At 36.9% G+C, this 17746-nt stretch overlaps 1 protein-coding gene across 1 annotated transcript; it reads left to right on the top strand.

The window, feature by feature from the left end:
* Positions 1-2814: 2814 nt before the first annotated feature.
* On the top strand, positions 2815-14445 carry LOC129402423 (olfactory receptor 14J1-like). Its single transcript, XM_055128943.1, has 2 exons — positions 2815-2914; positions 13829-14445. Exons 1-2 carry the CDS (start codon positions 2815-2817, stop codon positions 14443-14445), a joined length of 717 nt encoding a protein of 238 aa, XP_054984918.1.
* Positions 14446-17746: the final 3301 nt, after the last annotated feature.

Raw genomic sequence — 17746 nt, 5'->3', positions numbered from 1 at the left:
CATTACCTGTGGAACATGAGATGGGGAGAAGATGAATTTTGTGGTTACATGAGGTGCATGGGAGTATCTTTGGTTACATGGGATACATGGGAGGGAGGTGCCATGAGATTTCTATGAGCTTATTCAGGTGCGTATGTATAGTATATACTGGTACAAATATTGGTCGTGATCTCACTGCTGAAAAAGTGCATTATAGTCATAATTTTGAATCTTACTAAATCTTACTAAAATTTTACTATTCAAAGAACTATTCTGTTACTTCAGGATTTATCTATGCACTCGTTTTAGGGTAAGTTTTAAATTTAATTTTCTTAATAAATATTTTCATTGACTGAAATATTGATTATTTTAAAATATCTCATTTGCATTTCAGAAAATTTTCCATTTTCTGTTAAATAATTTTCTTTATTTTGATAATGCAAAAGTTTCACCATACTACTTACATGTTTAGACATGTTTAGACAACTTTATTCCAAGCAGATACATAAAAATTAAAAATATAAGCACTGTTTATGAAGAAAGTGCTCGTCATTTTTTATTAAATTAAGAGTGTAAGTGGCGCTGGAGTGATAGCACAGCGGGTAGGGTAGGGCGTTTGCCTTGCATGCGGCTAACCCGGGTTCAATTCCCAGCATCCCATATGGTCCCTCGAGGACCACCAAGAGTAGTTCCTGAGTGCAAAGCCAGGAGTAACCCCTGAGCATTGTCAAGTGTGACCCAAAAAGAAAAAAGAAAAAAAATGAGTGTAAGTAATTTACTGACTCATATATATGTAAGAAACCAATATGATGTTAACAGTACTCAATATGTTTGTTCTTTTCTCATATTCTATTGGGTAGGTATAATTTCATGTCAATATGTATGAGACTTTAGATAAAAATAATGATGAAATATAAGGGTTATTTGTTTATCATATATACATGTCATCACAATATCCTTTTAATCACCGATTTCTCAGGCGGGCTCAGTAACATCTCATTTTGTCCTTTCCCTGAGATCTTAGAGGTCTCTCTCGACTCGGCCCTCCTAACGATGTTGCACTGGGGGCTCTTCAGGGTCAGGGGAATGAGATCCAGCTTGTTACTGGATTTTGCATATGAATACATCATGGGAAGCTTGCAAGGCTGTCCCATGTGGGCAGGAAACTCTCAGAAGATTGCCAGTTTCTCCTAGACGGAGAAATAGGCTAAAGATATCACTTCTGAGAGCTTGCTTTTAAGTCTCTCTCTCTGGATGTTGGCCGTTGATGGGATTACACACACCTGGGTTCCTCTGCCGGTACCTTCATACATGAGGCCTGTCTGAAGGTGTGGAGAGGGGCCTCCAGCATGGCTGTGGCTAGGTTCCGGAAATATACATATTTCTGGTATTTATGACATGCATATGTGTAATCCCGGAATATACATGTCATAATACCAGAAATAGGTATATTATAAATAGTCCAAAGATACTATTTGAAAATGAGTATTTTCACTGTTGTATTTGTTTGATTATTGCTCTGGAGTCTCCCTGGGATACTCCACCTACCAGCGGGGCAGGTCACTGTGAGAACCCAAGAATATGGGGGTGCTCATGCCCCATGTTGCCAGGTACTACTGGGCTCCCCTCAGGGGACTCAGGATGAAGCCAGTTCTGCACCCAACATGCACAGGGAGCCAAGTGGTGCCTGGAGTCAAACTGGGGTCAGCTACTTGCAAGGCATTCACAGTGGACTGTTCTCAATGTGTATTTGTTATGAAGAAAGTGATAAGTCTATTTAAATTAATGGACTCGTCATTGGTTTACAGTAGTTTATCATCTCGGATGCATTGCTTCCCACCTCTCTGTGCGCACATGCCTACTGACCTAGCGGCCACACTATGAGAATGACTCTCTCTCTTTCCTGCCACACTTCTTGCCCTTTCCTTCACCTAACCAACATGGGTTTACGAGGTCTGAGTTGGATTTCTTCTTTCCCCAGTTTAGATGCTTTGCTCATTTATAGTTCTCATGAGTGAAATCTGCCTCGTTACTCCTAAAATACATAACAAGGAGAAAAACAATTACGAATTTTGATATACTAAATATAATATCCTTGGCTACTTAGAATCATTGTTTTGTTTTATTTGGCTTTTTGGGTCACATCTGGCGATACACAGGGGTAACTCCTAGCTTTGCAGTCAGGCATTACTCCTGGCGGTGCTCAGGGGACCATATGGGATGCTGGCAATTGAACCCAGGTCGGCTTTGTGCAAGGAAAATGCCCTACCCACTGAGCTATTGCTCCTGACCCTAGATTTAATTTTCAATAGAATTGTTCTGTTGAAGAGTTGGCATCTTCTCCTGGAGCCAATGCGGATTGGAAAGAACAAAGAACTGTGGCTAATTTATCTATATGTGGTTTCTTCTCATGGGGTTTTCTGCTAAGTCTGAACCAGAACTCTTTTATGCTTCATTATTCTTGGGCTTGTACTTGTTGGCTTCAACTGGCAACATGCTCATCATCACCACAACTTTTCTGGATGACAGTCTCCAGTCTCCCATGTATTTCTTCCTGAAACGTCTCTCCTTTTTGGATCTCTGCTATATTTCTGTGACTGTCCCAAGATTCATTTGCAATTTTTTCATGTATAGCAGAAACATTTCCCTGGAAATGCATCGTGCAGTGCTTTGCTTTTATAGCTTGTGGTTCTGCGGAGATGTCCATGCTCACGGTGATGTCCTATGACCACTAGGTGGCCATCTGCCTGCCCTGCACTATGATGTCATCATGACATCAGAACCTGTGTCCATGGGATCGCTGGCTTCTGGATCAGTGGGACCATCTCTAGAGTCATGTATGTGGCAGCTACTTTCTCCATCCACTTCTGTGGCCCCCGCGTCATTCACCAGTTCTTCTGTGACATCCCCCAGCTCCTGAAACTCTCCTACTCTAGTGAGTATGTGGGCGAGGCTGGTGTCGCTGCCTTCTTATATTTTCTGGCATTTCTTTGTGTCATCTTTATTCCCTTCTCCTACACAAACATATTCCTTCCGTACTGAGGACGTGATCTGCTGAGGGCAGAGTAAAGGTTTTTCCACTTGCCTCCCCCATCTCATCGTTGTTATCTTATTTGTTCCTACTGGTACCTTTGAGTTGTTGAAGCCCCATTCTGACACTCCCACTGCTTTTGCTGACTATTCTCTATATGGTTGTTCATCCAAAGTTCAACCCCGTGATCTATAGGCTGAGAAATAAATCTATGAAAACAGCTGTAAGAAAGGTTTTTAAAAGAAGGAAAACATTCTTTTCTTGAGGCATCTATTGGTTGGGAGACACATTCAAAATATATTCAGAAAAATATTCATAAAACGCGCTCAAGGAGTTAAAGATCTGATGATATAGAAGTCTGTCTTATAGGAAGGCTATTATATCCATATGCATCTGATTTTAAAATTATTTTTATAATTCACTTACATAAATTTCACTTTTATGTTTTGGTTTTGGGGCCACACCTGGCAGTGCTCAGGGCTTTCTCCTAGCTCTGTGCTCAAGGGTCACCCTTGACTGTGGTCCAGGCACAGTGTGTGGTGCTGGAGATCTAACCGGGACAGCTTCCGTGACAGGCAAGCCACTCGCCCCTCGTACTGTCTTTCTGGCTCTAACAGAGAGGTTAGTTTACTCTTGCTGGACAGTAAATTAAAAGGTCACCCCATGAAGCAAGCTGTTGAAAAGAAGTGCTATTTCCTCAATGTTTACAAAACTTTCTTCTGATTTTTTTTTTTTTGCCAGCTGAATGTCAAACATTGGCTATGTGATTGTGTTCACATTTTTCTAATGTTCTAACTAATGGATTTTACTTGATATTCAAGAATTTATTATTGTCTTTACTCTGTGCATTAGCCAGTTTGTGGTTAGTGATATCAATTTACTTTTTTTGGCTTTTAGCATCTACTTTTAAGTTACTCGTTATGCCATTGACTTTTCTTCTTCAGATATTCTGTATTTGTCATTTATAAAAAGGAACATTTAAATAATCAATTTTGAGGGAGATTAAAATAAACTATTTAAAATATCAAAGTGAATATAGATAGATGTAAATAAGTCATATTTCTTAGAAAGAATGGATCATTCAAAAATTTGTCAAATATATTTTTATTTATTTTTTAAAATTTATTTATTTTTAATTAGAGAATCACCGTGAGGGTACAGTTACAGATTTATACACTTTTGTGCTTATACTTCCCTCATACAAAGTTCGGGAACCCATCCCTTCACCAGTGCCCATTCTCCACCACCAGTAAACCCAGCGTCCCTCCCACCCTCCCCAATCCCATCTCCCCCCCACCCCACCCTGCCACTGTGGCAGGGCATTCCCTTCTGTTCTCTCTCTCTAATTAGCTGTTGAGGTTTGCAATAAAGGTGTTGAGTGGCCACTGTGCTCAGTCTCTAGCCCTCATTCAGCCCGCAACTCCCTTCCCCCACATGGCCTTCGACTACATTATAGTTGGTGATCCCTTCTCTGAGTTGCCCTTTCCCCAGAATGTGAGGCCAGCCTCCAAGCCATGGAGTCAACCTCCTGGTACTTATTTCTACAGTTCTTGGGTGTTAGTCTCCCACTCTGTTATTCTATATACCATAGATGAGTGCAATCTTTCTATGTCTGTCTCTCTCTTTCTGACTCATTTCACTCAGCATGAAACTTTTCATGCCCATCCACTTAACTACAAAATTCATGACCTCCTTTTTTCTAACAGCTGCATAGTATCCCATTGTATAGATGTACCAAAGTTTCCTCAACGAGTCATCCGTTCTAGGGCATTCGGGTTTTTTCCAGATTCTGGCTATTGTAAACAGTGCTGCAATGAACATAGAAATACATATGCCATCTCTACTATACCGTTTTGCCTCTCCGGGATATATTCCCAGGAGCCACCACCACATTTTGGATGTTTGCATCCAAAACTGCATCCCCTGCTCCCAAAGCAGAACTCAAATAACTTACTTTGTATTGTTTGTTAAGAATAATCAGCTAAAAATGATCCAAAAGGGTTTCTTAGAGGAAAGTGTGTGAAGATTGTTGCTAGGTCTTGTGTGCATATGAATATATATATATATATACATATATACACATACATGTTCTGTAAATATATATTTTCCCCTAAGATTGGTTGCCTTCTACTTTATACCCCATCAAATGTGGTTCACTACTCTTGGAATATTAGTGGCATAAAGTATGAGACGTCACGGCTGCACAGTCCAGGAATAGGTCCTCTCATGGGTGAGGATGATTTGACTGCGTGGAGAGTGGCTGTGAGCATGGCCGTGGTTGAGCTCTGGAGGTTTTCGGCTACTGAGGCTGGCTCCTTGAGGCGGGAGGGGCCTCACCTGCCCCTCCTCCCAGTTGTCCTGAATGAAGCAGCCTGGCACTGGGTCTGGAGGAATGGATGTGGCTTAAGGTAAGGTTCCACGCATAGCACATCTCGGCAACACACCCTTCAGCAGAGCCTGCTTCCTCCATTCCTGGCCTATCCCCCCACTCCCTCTCACACAGGGTGGGAGATTTATTACTCAAGTTCTCCGTTTCTGTTGCCTGTGGGTTTTCACTATTTCATCACAAGGAACGTGTCTTAAAGTGAGAGCTAACCCAAAGTATTCCTAATCGCAGTATTTGAATCCTAGTTACTTGATGTAAAATAATTAAGGTAAGGATCATAATGATGAATGAATCTCAAACAAGGTGGGCTTCTCACTCTTCTCAATTCTACTTTCAGATTTATGTGTTTGTCAAAACTGGCTTTTCCAAGCTTTATTTTCCAGATTCTAGTTTTTCCTTCCTCCCAGATTCGAAGAGGACAATAGCAAAAAGCGCCTTATAAACCTGCCCTTGTTAGTCCCTCTGTTTCTCTGGTTTGCTATCTCAGCCTTAACTTGGGTGCCACAATGTATCACTCCGAAACTGGGTCTGTTTCTGAGTATGTGGGTCCTTAAATGATTGGAATATGAAAGATTTACATACAAATTTCCAGAGGTTTGAGAAGTTATAGTTTTTTTGAGCAGTTCATGCTCATGGTTCTAATGGACTTCACTTCGCTACCCCCAATGTTCTCCTGACGGTTTGCCAACGTCCTTCGATTCCTCGAGGCTACCTCAGCACTCTGCCACCGTTAATTTTTTTCTTTACTTGTAATCTAAGGCCAGGGGTTGCCATCATTTACTCACTCCCGTACTTTACCTTGTTCTTTTATGTACCATTACGGGTGAGACCATCCAGTCCTTGTCCTTCTCTGTGCCATTTTTGGTTCGTAAAAATGGCATTTGGGGGCTGTAGAGATACACAGTACAGTGGGTAGGTGCTTGCCATGCATGTGGCCAACCCAAGTTTAGTTCCTGGCACTGCATGTGGTTCCCCAAACACCACCAGACATGATCTCTGAGCACAAAGAAGGGAGTCAGCCCTGAGCACTGCTGGGTAGGGCCCAAGAACAAAAGACAAAACAAAACAAAACACAAATAAAAAAATTGGGAATCCAGCTAGATAGCGTTTTGAAATTAAAAGTTTGTGTAGAAAATATCTTCGCCTTTTGGAAATGTTTATCATTGGAAAAACTCACATTTCTAAAATGATAAACTAAATTGAGGCCTGATTTGTCACAATGGGAGAAATAGAAGTTGTTACTCCAAATTGTACCATCTGAGGCAGTGAAGCAGGTTTCATAATATTTAATAAATTTCATAGTAGCCAAACAGTTGACCAAGCTCCAGATTTATGATAAATGGGTACTAGTTATTTCATCATTTAAAATATATTTTAATTGGGATATAGTAGTATCAAAGAAGCTATTTCTTTGATTCATTGATATTAATATATTGGTATTTATTCCTTTTTCATATGTTATAGCTGAAATCAAAATAATATCAATTTAAATCTCTAGTTAATATAATATACTCACTTTAAATCTTTTTGCTGAGTACTACTAATCTATAACACAAATGACAATGTTTTAAAATAAATTGTTCCAAGAATCACGTAGTAATATTGTCAACCTCTAGGTCTTTAGTCACACACACTGAAGACACCCTGCAAGTCTCCTTTAAACCATTTAGTTTTCCCTTCAGATACACTGGATTACTTTGCATATAGGAAAGAGTATTTAAAAGATAATCAATGAGAGCCTCAGACACATGTCCAGTTTTATTTTTATTTTTTTTTTTGCCTTTTCATTTTATTTATTTATTTATTTTTCTTTTATTTTTTTTTCTTTTATTAGTTCACCATGTGGACACATGTCCAGTTTTAAATGGCAAAATAAGCAAAAGAAGAAATAGAATAATACAAAGAAAAGCTATTGTTCTGAGTCAGATAAGAATAATAATTGATAACTCATAATAAGTACAAAGTTCTTATATCAATATTCCATGTAATGAACTGATGTGTTCATGGTTATGATATCAAACTTAGTCAATCGTTGCATGCTCACATCTTTCTTATAACAGTACTCTAATTTTTAAAATTTCCTTCTTCAATGTTATTTAAATATTCAAGATAATTTATTTTACTATGAGTTTTTGATTCAGCTCTTTCTGTTTTTGAAGTGTACCTGCTAAGATTTTCATTAGAATTACATTAAATATATGCTTCAAGCATAAGAGAATTGTGTTCTTCCCTATATTGTGTCTTCCAATTTGTTTCTAGTATAGTTAAGTGCCAGACTGGAGCCATAGCACAGCGGGTAGGGCATTTGCCTTGCATGCAGCCGACTTAGGTTCAATTTTTCCATCCCTCTTGGAAAGCCTGGCAAGCTACCGAGAGTATCCTGCCCGCATGGCAGAGCCTTGCAAACTCCCTGTGACTTAATAAATATGCTCAAAACAGTAACAAGTCTCATAATGGAGACGTTACTGGTGCCCGCTGGAACAAATCAATGAAAATGGAGTGACAGTGTGACAGTGCTATAGTTAATTGCATATTAGTTGTCTTTAAAAATTTCTCATAAATGAATGTACTTCTCAGTGTTACGTCTTTATACAATTTTATATTTTTATTTGAAAATGTTTGACTGTATAATAATGCACTTGCTCAAATTTCTTATGTGATGATTCAAACTTTTTAGGTTACTCTAATTTTCTATATACACACTATTATCTGTGATGAAAAGTTTATATTTCCTCTATTCCAGGATTTAAAACTATTGTTTATCTTTCATGTCTACTTGGAACTCTAAGCTGATGCTGAATAGGATTTAAGTTGTAAATTTTTAATTGTAATACTTAAATTATAATTAGTAAATTTGAATGATCATGGCAATAAAGAAAAATGTCCAATATGTTTCTCTCTATATATCAATATGTATATGTATATATATGTATACAGGACAGTGCTAAGTAGTTCAAAGGGCAAGTAAATTAGTCTTCACAGTAACATGCTCAATGAATGAGAGAAAGTATTCTCACACAGTACACATGATAGAGTTAATATTCAAAATTTTTAAGGCACAAAAATATCAACAATAAAAAATTCAATAGCCTATGAAAAAGAAGAGATGTATAGACACTCCCCGAAGAAGAGAATGAAATGTTTTCATTGTCACTATTACCAAGGAACTACAAATCAAAACAACAATAAGATACATCTCACAGCAGAAAAACTACATATTAAAAAAGACTGGAAGCAATGAGGGAGGAAAAGGAAACTTTATTCATCATTGCTGGGATTTACTTCTGATTTTTCTCTATAGAAGTCATTACAGTTCTCCAAGTAAGTAGGAACAGAACTTCCACTTGATGCAGTAATTCCGCTTCTGGAAATCTAACCTTCAAAAACAAAAAGATGTATCCTATAAGGTATGTGCAACCTAAGTTCTTTGGAGCCCCTGGTACAACAGTTAGGGTGTGGGAGACACTGGAATATTCAAACACAGATGAGTGGATAAATATTCTGTGGTATATATACCCAAGGGGTTCTATGCTCTTGTAAGAAAGATGGAATAATGCACTTCCCTGGAAAGTGGATTGAACAAGAGGGTGTCGGGTGTCATGTTAAGTGAAGCTAGTGGTAAAACAACAAATACTGAATAGACAATGTGAAACGATAAAAAACATTTGGCAAAGCATCTGATAACCCCACTGTTCCTCATAACAAGCACACAACAAAAGAAGTATAGAAGGAATGCAGCTCACTGTAACAGAGGTCACATGTGTAATTTGTGTCTTAGACTTCACCTGACAATAAGCCCTCATTCATTTTGGAAATTACTAATTGGAAGCAAATGCATTTTTATTTTTACTCTTTGGGCCACACCTGGCAGTGCTCAGGGCTTACTCCTGGCTCTGCAATTAAGATTCATTTCTGGTGAGCTCAGGGGCCACTGGGGTCCTGGGGATTGAACCTGGGTTAGCGGCATGCAAGACAAGTGCCTTACCAAGCAAATGAATTTCTTCATTAAAAAATTGTTTTTTTAAATTTAAAGAACTGTGATTTATAAAGTTATTGAATGTGAATTTTAGGTGGATAGTATTTTAATACCAATCCCAGCACCAGTGTCAAATTCTCTCTCTCAGTGTTCCTGTAGAAACCCTAGGAGCACTGTTTCCTGCTGGCTTGTTTACCCCAGGATACTACCCATATCATAGGGCATTCAGATATAGAGTGATTTACCACCATAGCTACTAAATTGATTAAATTAACTGAATCAAAAATATAAATTAGTCTTTTTTCAATAAAGTTTTCCAGTAACACAAATAAAATGAAAACACACAGCATACTATGGTCATTAAATCAGCGTCAACAGAATATTCTGTAGGAAAACACCATGTAATTTCAAGTTTTGGCCCAAGGGGATTTATTAAGACTTCCAAATGTCCAGAGGCCAGGAGCTCTGCTCCTGACAGCTTCCCAGTGTAACCTCTCAGGTCCAAGGAGGACTAAAATAGATTCATCTCCTTCTCTCAGCAGAAGATATTTTTCTGAGGTCGGTTCATTATAGAGATCAAACCTTAACTACATGAGAATTACACACACTGATGCTTGTCCTTATGTTGAGGGAAGAGGCTTCTGACTGTACTCTGGTGAGTCTGAGTTTCCAGAAAGATGGAGTGGGTTGAACAGTGGAATGCCTCTAAGGTAGAACTTTTGACTAGATAAGATATAATATTATTTTCGTTGACTTGAAAAATGAAAAGAAATGCATGAGCATCAATGAAAACTAGGTAGATGGAAAAGAACATTGTACAAAAACTATTTTGGAATGATCAAGTGGAATTGAATTCCTATATTCCTAGAATTTCTCTCTTTATAGACAAACAAGGAGTAACTCAGTGTGAATGAGTGGATTGACTGACAGAACTTGTTATTGCTCTATTGTTGATGCTCATGGATGCTTGTAAAATTAACTTCCAAACCTTGTGATATACTTTCCATATTAGAGATTGCAGGCATCTCATTCAAATTTAAACAAACAACAAATATAAAAACAGATATAATGCGTGGGGAGCCACATCTTCTCTCCACAAATAACCACATTTCTTCTCTTAAGAGTCACTGCGTAAACTTTGTCAGAGTTTGAGGAGAGAAGAGTCATCTCTTTATGTCCAGACACTCCAGGCGTCTGATTTCTTCTACCTTGGGAGGAGGGGGGAAGTAATTCTGACGGAAAGAAATTGTAGCACTGTAGCACTGTTTTCTCCTTGTTCATCAATTTGCTTGAGCGGGCACCAGTAACATCTCCATTGCATATCAAATACGCCACAAGCAGCTTGCAGGACTCTGCCGTGCGGGTGGGATACTCTCAGTTGCTTGCCGGGCTCTCCGAGAGGGACAGAGGAATCGAAGCCTGGTCAGCCATGGGCAAGGTGGAAAGGAAATTTTAAAAAAATCCCACAAGGGATATGTGAACAGTCAAAATATTAAAAAATGGAGAGTAAAGTATAAATAACAAAAATAATGGTAAATTTCATAAGTGTATTGTGAAACCTTGGTTGTATTTAAACATTATTTGCATCCACCTAAAAGACTGTTCCCAAATCTGCTCAGTTTGCTAACTATTTGTCAGAAAACAAGCAAAAAAACCTCACACCTTTTTTTGAAAACAAATCACACCTGGAAATCTAAAAAGTGACACACAGAACCTGCACCCAACAGCAGCCAAAGCTACCAGTGCCCTCTAGATTTAATATCTCCCTCCCGGCCCCTACCCTCCAGAGGCTGGTATTTTCCACTAAGGAAAAACACTGATTTAAATAGATTCTAAGTATCTGGGATTCATACTGAGAGTAGATAGCTAGAGGCATTTTGAAATTTCACCCAAGAAGAGAATGACCGATGGATGACAGCTGAGTGGGTAATAGCATGCATCCAAACCATCACTGTGTTGTACCGGCCCCAATATATTTATTTTTTAACACTTAAATGTAAAGCTTTTAATCATGGTCTTTAAAATGTAAATGAAATTTAGTCAATTTGTCCAGTTGATAAAATTTAATCAACTAAAGTTTAGAAGATTTATATGTGTTTGTTTTATCTTTTCTTGAGTTCAAGTAGTGAAAAACCTTTATCTTTTTTCCTAAACACTATTTTTTTCAAGAATCTATTTACTTTCTAGGGCCAACTGTATTAGAAACTATGAATTTAAAAAATTATTTAATGTAAGGGTTTTCTGTAAGTTCAGGAATGCAGATGCATGCACTGAGTGGAAGATGTACATATGAATTGTGATTTTGGAATGAATTGAAGTCACCATTCAAAATTGGGCCTATCTTAAGACATGAGCTTCTTTTCATTACATTTTCTTATTTATCTTCATATGAGTGATCAAGTATAAAATTTTTCAATAAATAAACAATATTTCCATGTATATAAATTCTTCTTGTTAATTTTTATCTAGACAACTAAGCCACATGCTCCCAAATATTCAGAGATGGAAGAAGTTTCTGGAGGTTACAATAATTGACCTGGTGAGTGGAAGAGCAAGAGAAGAATGTCTAAGTGATAAATGTGTCATTATGATGTCAAGAAGCATTATATGCAATGTTTTTTTGTACCAATAACTATATAAAATGCTTTAATTTAATTTAAAGTCTTATTTTAAAATACCTGTGGAACACACATGCATAAACATGTGTGCATGCATGCACACACACACTCACAAAACTGAGGGAAGATTGATTTCCAATAATATAAAATTTGATATGTTCTGTGTTTTTGAGTTCTGGAAAGCAGTGTACTTAGTCAATTCGGACTTGAATGCTTTCCCAGTATAATTATTTGGACTATAATGAAGCAAGGAAATTACATGACCTTCAGCTAAAATCAGTACAGTCTTATCCCTGGAGTTTTTCTAGTGCTGAAAAAGTGATAGCAGGACCAGTGTTTTTCTTCATGTCTCTGATTTAGGATGAAAGTCTATTAATCAGCATAAATGTAATCATAGATTTTTCTACACAGAACTAATTGCTTGTTATGGTCTTATTTCCTTCTATATTTTTAGTGTGTTTTTCTGGTCTATGAATTCATGTGTTTTGATATACTAAATATAATATCTTTGGCTACTTAGAATTATCATTTTGTTTTTTTTGGCTTTTGGGGTCACATCTGGTGGTGCACAGAGGTTACTCCTGGCTGTGCACTCAGGAATTTCTCCTGGCGGTGCGCAGGGGACCATATGGGATGCTGGGAATCGAACCCGAGTGCAAGGCAAACAACCTACTCGCTGTACTATCACTCCAGTCCCTGAATCATCATTTTTAAGCATTCTAAAACCTTATGGTAATTTAATTTCAGGATTTGTCTGTTATTACTACTGTACTAATTTTAAAAGAGTTTGGCTTTCTCTTTTCTCTCTTTCCTTATGTCAGTACATAAGGCTGAACTCAGGGTCTCACTCATTGGAGAGTAACTCAGTACCCAGCATTGTTAAACATACAGGGCCCTGAACAAATTATCTTAAATATGGACTATTTACTAATTACAAGAAAGTGCTATTTAGATGTCAACTACCTAATTTTAAGTTACAGGTTATTTTTTCTTATTAAATATTCTGATCTTTTTCAGAATATATTCACACACTTGACCATTTTGTTATATACTTTAGACTACTTTCCTGATAAAATAGTATTTGTTGAATGATTATGAGTATATTATGTAATATATTAAATACAAAATTACTTAAAATGTCATATTTATCTAGTTTTCCATTAAATTAACAGTGATTTTAAAAGATACAAAGTATGTATATGCAATACTTAATTGGACAGATAATATTACTGCTCAATATATATTTTCTTTAGTCATTTTGAACTAAGAACTACAAATATTACATTGATATGATTTTGGTTAACTGATGATGATGGTTAATACAATTGTTACTTTACATCACTGTTAAGCACTATCACATACTTAACATTTTTGTGTTCATGTAGAAAAGTATTTATAGTTAATTTTCAATTTAGCAGTTTGTTTAATTTCCCATTGCTTTACAACTCTAGTGAATTTTGGGAATACAGCATCCATGCAAACTTGTGATTTGCAACCAACATCTGTAAGAAGTTAATGGACTATGGCTAATTTCACGACAGGTGGGTTTCTCCTCATAGGACTTTCTGCCAAGCCTGAGTTAGAAACCTTCTATGCTTCTCTGTTCTTCATTCTCTACTTGTTGGCTTTAGCTGGCAACATGCTCATCATCACCACCACGTCCCTGGATGACAGTCTCCGGTCCCCCATGTATTTCTTCCTGAAGCATCTCTCCTTTCTGGATCTCTGCTACATTTCTGTGACTGTGCCAAGATTCATTTACAACTCTTTCATGCATAGAGGAGAAATTTCCTACTGGGAATGCGTTTTTCAGTGCTTTGTCTTCATCCTCTGTGCAGTTACTGAGATGGCCATGCTCACGCTGATGTCCTATGACCGCTACCTGGCCATCTGCCTTCCTCTGCAATATGACGTCATCATGAATGTCAGAACCTGTGTCCAGGGAGTTGTTGGTGTGTGGGTCAGTGGGACCATCTCTGGAGTCATGCATACGGCAGCTACTTTCTCCATCCAACTCTGTGGCCCCCACATCATTCACCAGTTCTTCTGTGATATTCCTCAGATCTTGAAACTCTCCTGCTCTAATGACTATATCTATGAGATCGGTGTCACTGTCTTCCTGTCTTTTTTGGCATTTCTTTGTATTGTCTTTATTGGATTCTCCTACATGCAGATATTTTCTTCTGTGCTGAGGATGCCATCTGCTGAGGGCAGAGCTAAGGCCTTTTCCACTTGCCTTCCCCACCTCACTGTTGTCTTGTTATTTATTTCTACTGCTGCATTTGAGTACTTAAAATCTCATTCAGAATCTCCAACTGTGTCAGACATTTTTCTCACTATTATGTATACAGTAGTTCCACCAACATTCAATCCAATGATCTACAGCCTTCGAAATAAAGCCATTAAGTCAGCTATAAGAAAGGTTTTTAAGAAAAATAAAGTATATCTGTGTTGATGACATTTATTTATTCTTTGTTGGGAGAGAATTTCAAATTCTATTGGACAATCTTGACATAATCTATCTGGTAATTTCAGTAAATAAAAAATCATTATAGTGAGCATTTGAGTGTTTGAAATTGTGTTTATATACTGTTTGGTAATAAAATATCAAAAATACCTAAACTGAACTTTATAATTACAACAGATTAAGATTCCTTCATTGAATTTAGAATGTGACATCGATGAAATATTGTTCATTTAAAACCAGTCAGTTTAGTGACTTAGGAATTGTATGTTTGGGTGATGTAAAATGTGCATCTGAGACTTGTTTGTTTTTGAAAAGTTATGCTGTATTCTTAGATATGCATGATGTGTCTAAACTGAGCAAAGCCCCCTGACAATCAGCATTCATTGGTTTTTTTAGAGCTCCACTAATGCTTTTCAACTCTTTGGGCTTCAGTTCACATATATCAATGCCACCCTTGTAATGTCCCATGATCTCTGTAACTTTACCATTTCAAATATAGTAGACCACTTTGCCACTCGTGAGAAAAGGATGTTTTAAGTAATAATCAGTGAGATCCTCAGAGATGCACAATAGGACTGTAGCACTGCCACCCCACTGTTCATTGATTTGCTCGAGCGGGCGTCAGTAACGTCTCCATTGTGAGACTTGTTACTCTTTTGGGTAGCCACAGGTAGCTTGCCAGGCCCTGCCGTGCTGGCAGGATACTCTCAGTAGCTTGCCCAGCTCTCTGAGAGGGACAGAGTAATCAAAACCGGGTCGGCTGCGTGCAAGGCAAATGCCCTACCCACTGTGATATTGCTCCACTCCAAGATACCAGTTTTAAATTGGTGAAATGGATGAAGAAGAAATAAAGTAATAAATAAATAAACATTTTCTCTAAGACTCATTTGCTAAAAAATGGAAGGAATCACAAATAAGGAAAAAGTATTTATACTTAACTATTTCAAATAGAAAACTTCATGCATGTATTTATCAGCATATAAAATTAAGAAAAAGAACGAAAGTATGGAAAATTTGATTTCAAAGTAGAAGAAAATATTTGCAAAGAATGAATGAAAGTAATAAAATCATGGAAAAGAAGCTATCATAAATGATACAAAAGAAGAATGTAACATTTACCTTCCATATAGTTTTCAAAATATCTATTGTATCCATTTACTCATACTCTTAGGACACTATCAACCACGAGTATACAAGAAAAAACTTGAAGGAATTCTCCCCCAACAACACATTCCAAAAATCTTGTCTGAAATCATAAACAAAGTGGATTTATGTATATAAGATACAGCCACAACTAGAATATTCTTGGAAGGTATATACTAAGGTTAAATTTTCATATTTTCTCATACTTTCTGCTTATCATTTGTATCCTTTAAGTCATTGGAGATAGTGTGTCCTGGGGGTATGCTGTAGAATCTTGGTTCATTTTATTCACTAAAAAGTCATTGTACTAGGATTTATGGAATCATTTGGGTTTTTTTCTGAAAATTTTAGCAACAACTTGTCTGGAATAGGAGGAGAATATAGATGTGGGAGTTATAAATCTGCTGAATTCAAGTATTCATGCTTATTATATCAGACTCAATTTTTCCTCTGTCTTTCCACATTGGGGGCTACTGTAGGAATTTTATATATCCATACATATTTTAGATTCAGTTTCACACTGAAACATACAGACTGAGCTTTTGGTTTGAATGGGCAATGAATCGAGTAGAGGAGAATAGTGTCTTAGATACTTAGTGTCTCCCAATGGTCACTAGGATTCTATCTTTTATAGATTTAAATATTTGATATTTTTGTTCATCAAGCAGAACCATGGCTTTATCCCAGCTGTAAAGCACATGCTGAATCTTCAATCTGAGGTCCTGGATTCAGTCCTTGGCATTAGGCATAACAAAAAATGAACCCCTAACAGAGAAAACAATTGTTTCATCAATGGTATGTATTTTCAGTGTAATGGACAGTGTAATGTACAACAATTTTTGGCAGATTTATTCTGTATCTTTAATTCTTTATTGTATTTAAAAATTACTCTGCTTTTGTGTCAGCATTTAGAAATATCAATTTTTATTCATTGGCCTTAGCATAACTATTTTTATATATTGCAACAAAATTGAGTGGTTCTTTAACTTTCTGTTATATTCAATATGTGTTCATAGAGGGCTGTACTTGTCCCAGTCCAAGATTTAAAACCTTGTTAGCTTCTTGTTGAAGCTCAATTAAACTGAGTTTATTTATTTATCTCTTAATGGGGTGGGCAGCATATAAGGCAAGTACCCTACCTACTCTCTTATTGCTCCAGCTCTTGGAGAAAATATTTTCTAATTGTAGTAGCTGAATCAATGTTGCTTAATAATCAAATAATGATAACATTTATAGCAATAAGGAACTATTTTCATACACATGTTCTTCCTGTGTAAGTAATGTGGTAAGTACTTTTAAGGAACTATGACTTTTCTTAATAACACATTAAGACTGACTTATTCAGCTTAGTCCCTATGAAGTTTGTCCCCAGAAGGGAAATTCCTTTATCTTTCTCTTCTACTTTAGCAATAAACATTTTATTTAAAAAATACTGATGAATTATGCTCTATTCATTATGTATATGAAGACTGTGATCCCAAGAGGGAGAAGAATTTTATGATTCACATAATCATAAAATGTGAAGTTGAATATGATAGTGCAATGTTGTGCTGCAACAGTTATAATCCTAATATTTACCCCAGCCAGAGATGAAATTGAAATTCTCTTTAATTTAGTGGAACCCTGAATCCTAAGCCTGTACTAGTACATGAAAAAAAAAAACATGCAGAGATAGTTTCCTAAAATATTTACATAAGAAAGAAAATTTCAGAAAAAATGAGAGGGGAGATAAATTGAGAAAGAGAGAAAGCAAGAGTGAGAGAGGGAGGGAGAGAGGAGATGGAGAGTCATAAGTGATAGTTTGATTTGATTTATACTTAGAATAAAACATTTCTTGAGGGGTCCAAGAGATAATACTGGAGAGATGACAGTGGATTATGGAAAAAAATGATCTGTCTCTATATCTGAGGCTTTACTTCTGGACTCACATTGTTTGCTATTGTCTAAATAATGATTGTGCTCTCTACTGCCTCCTAGTGATTTTCAAATACCACTGCTGAATATCTATTTATAATACTGTTTTATTTCCTTTCTTATGTCATGCCATTTGTCACCAACTGTTTTACCTCAGTCTTACATAATTGATGTCTTCTTTCATTTGGATAGGAATTTTGCTTTCTTGTATGTTATGATATTGTGTGAGTGG

The sequence above is a fragment of the Sorex araneus genome, chromosome 2 (assembly GCF_027595985.1).
Source record: "Sorex araneus isolate mSorAra2 chromosome 2, mSorAra2.pri, whole genome shotgun sequence".
Lineage (NCBI taxonomy): Eukaryota > Metazoa > Chordata > Mammalia > Eulipotyphla > Soricidae > Sorex > Sorex araneus.
This window is presented reverse-complemented; position numbering and strand designations above follow the sequence as displayed.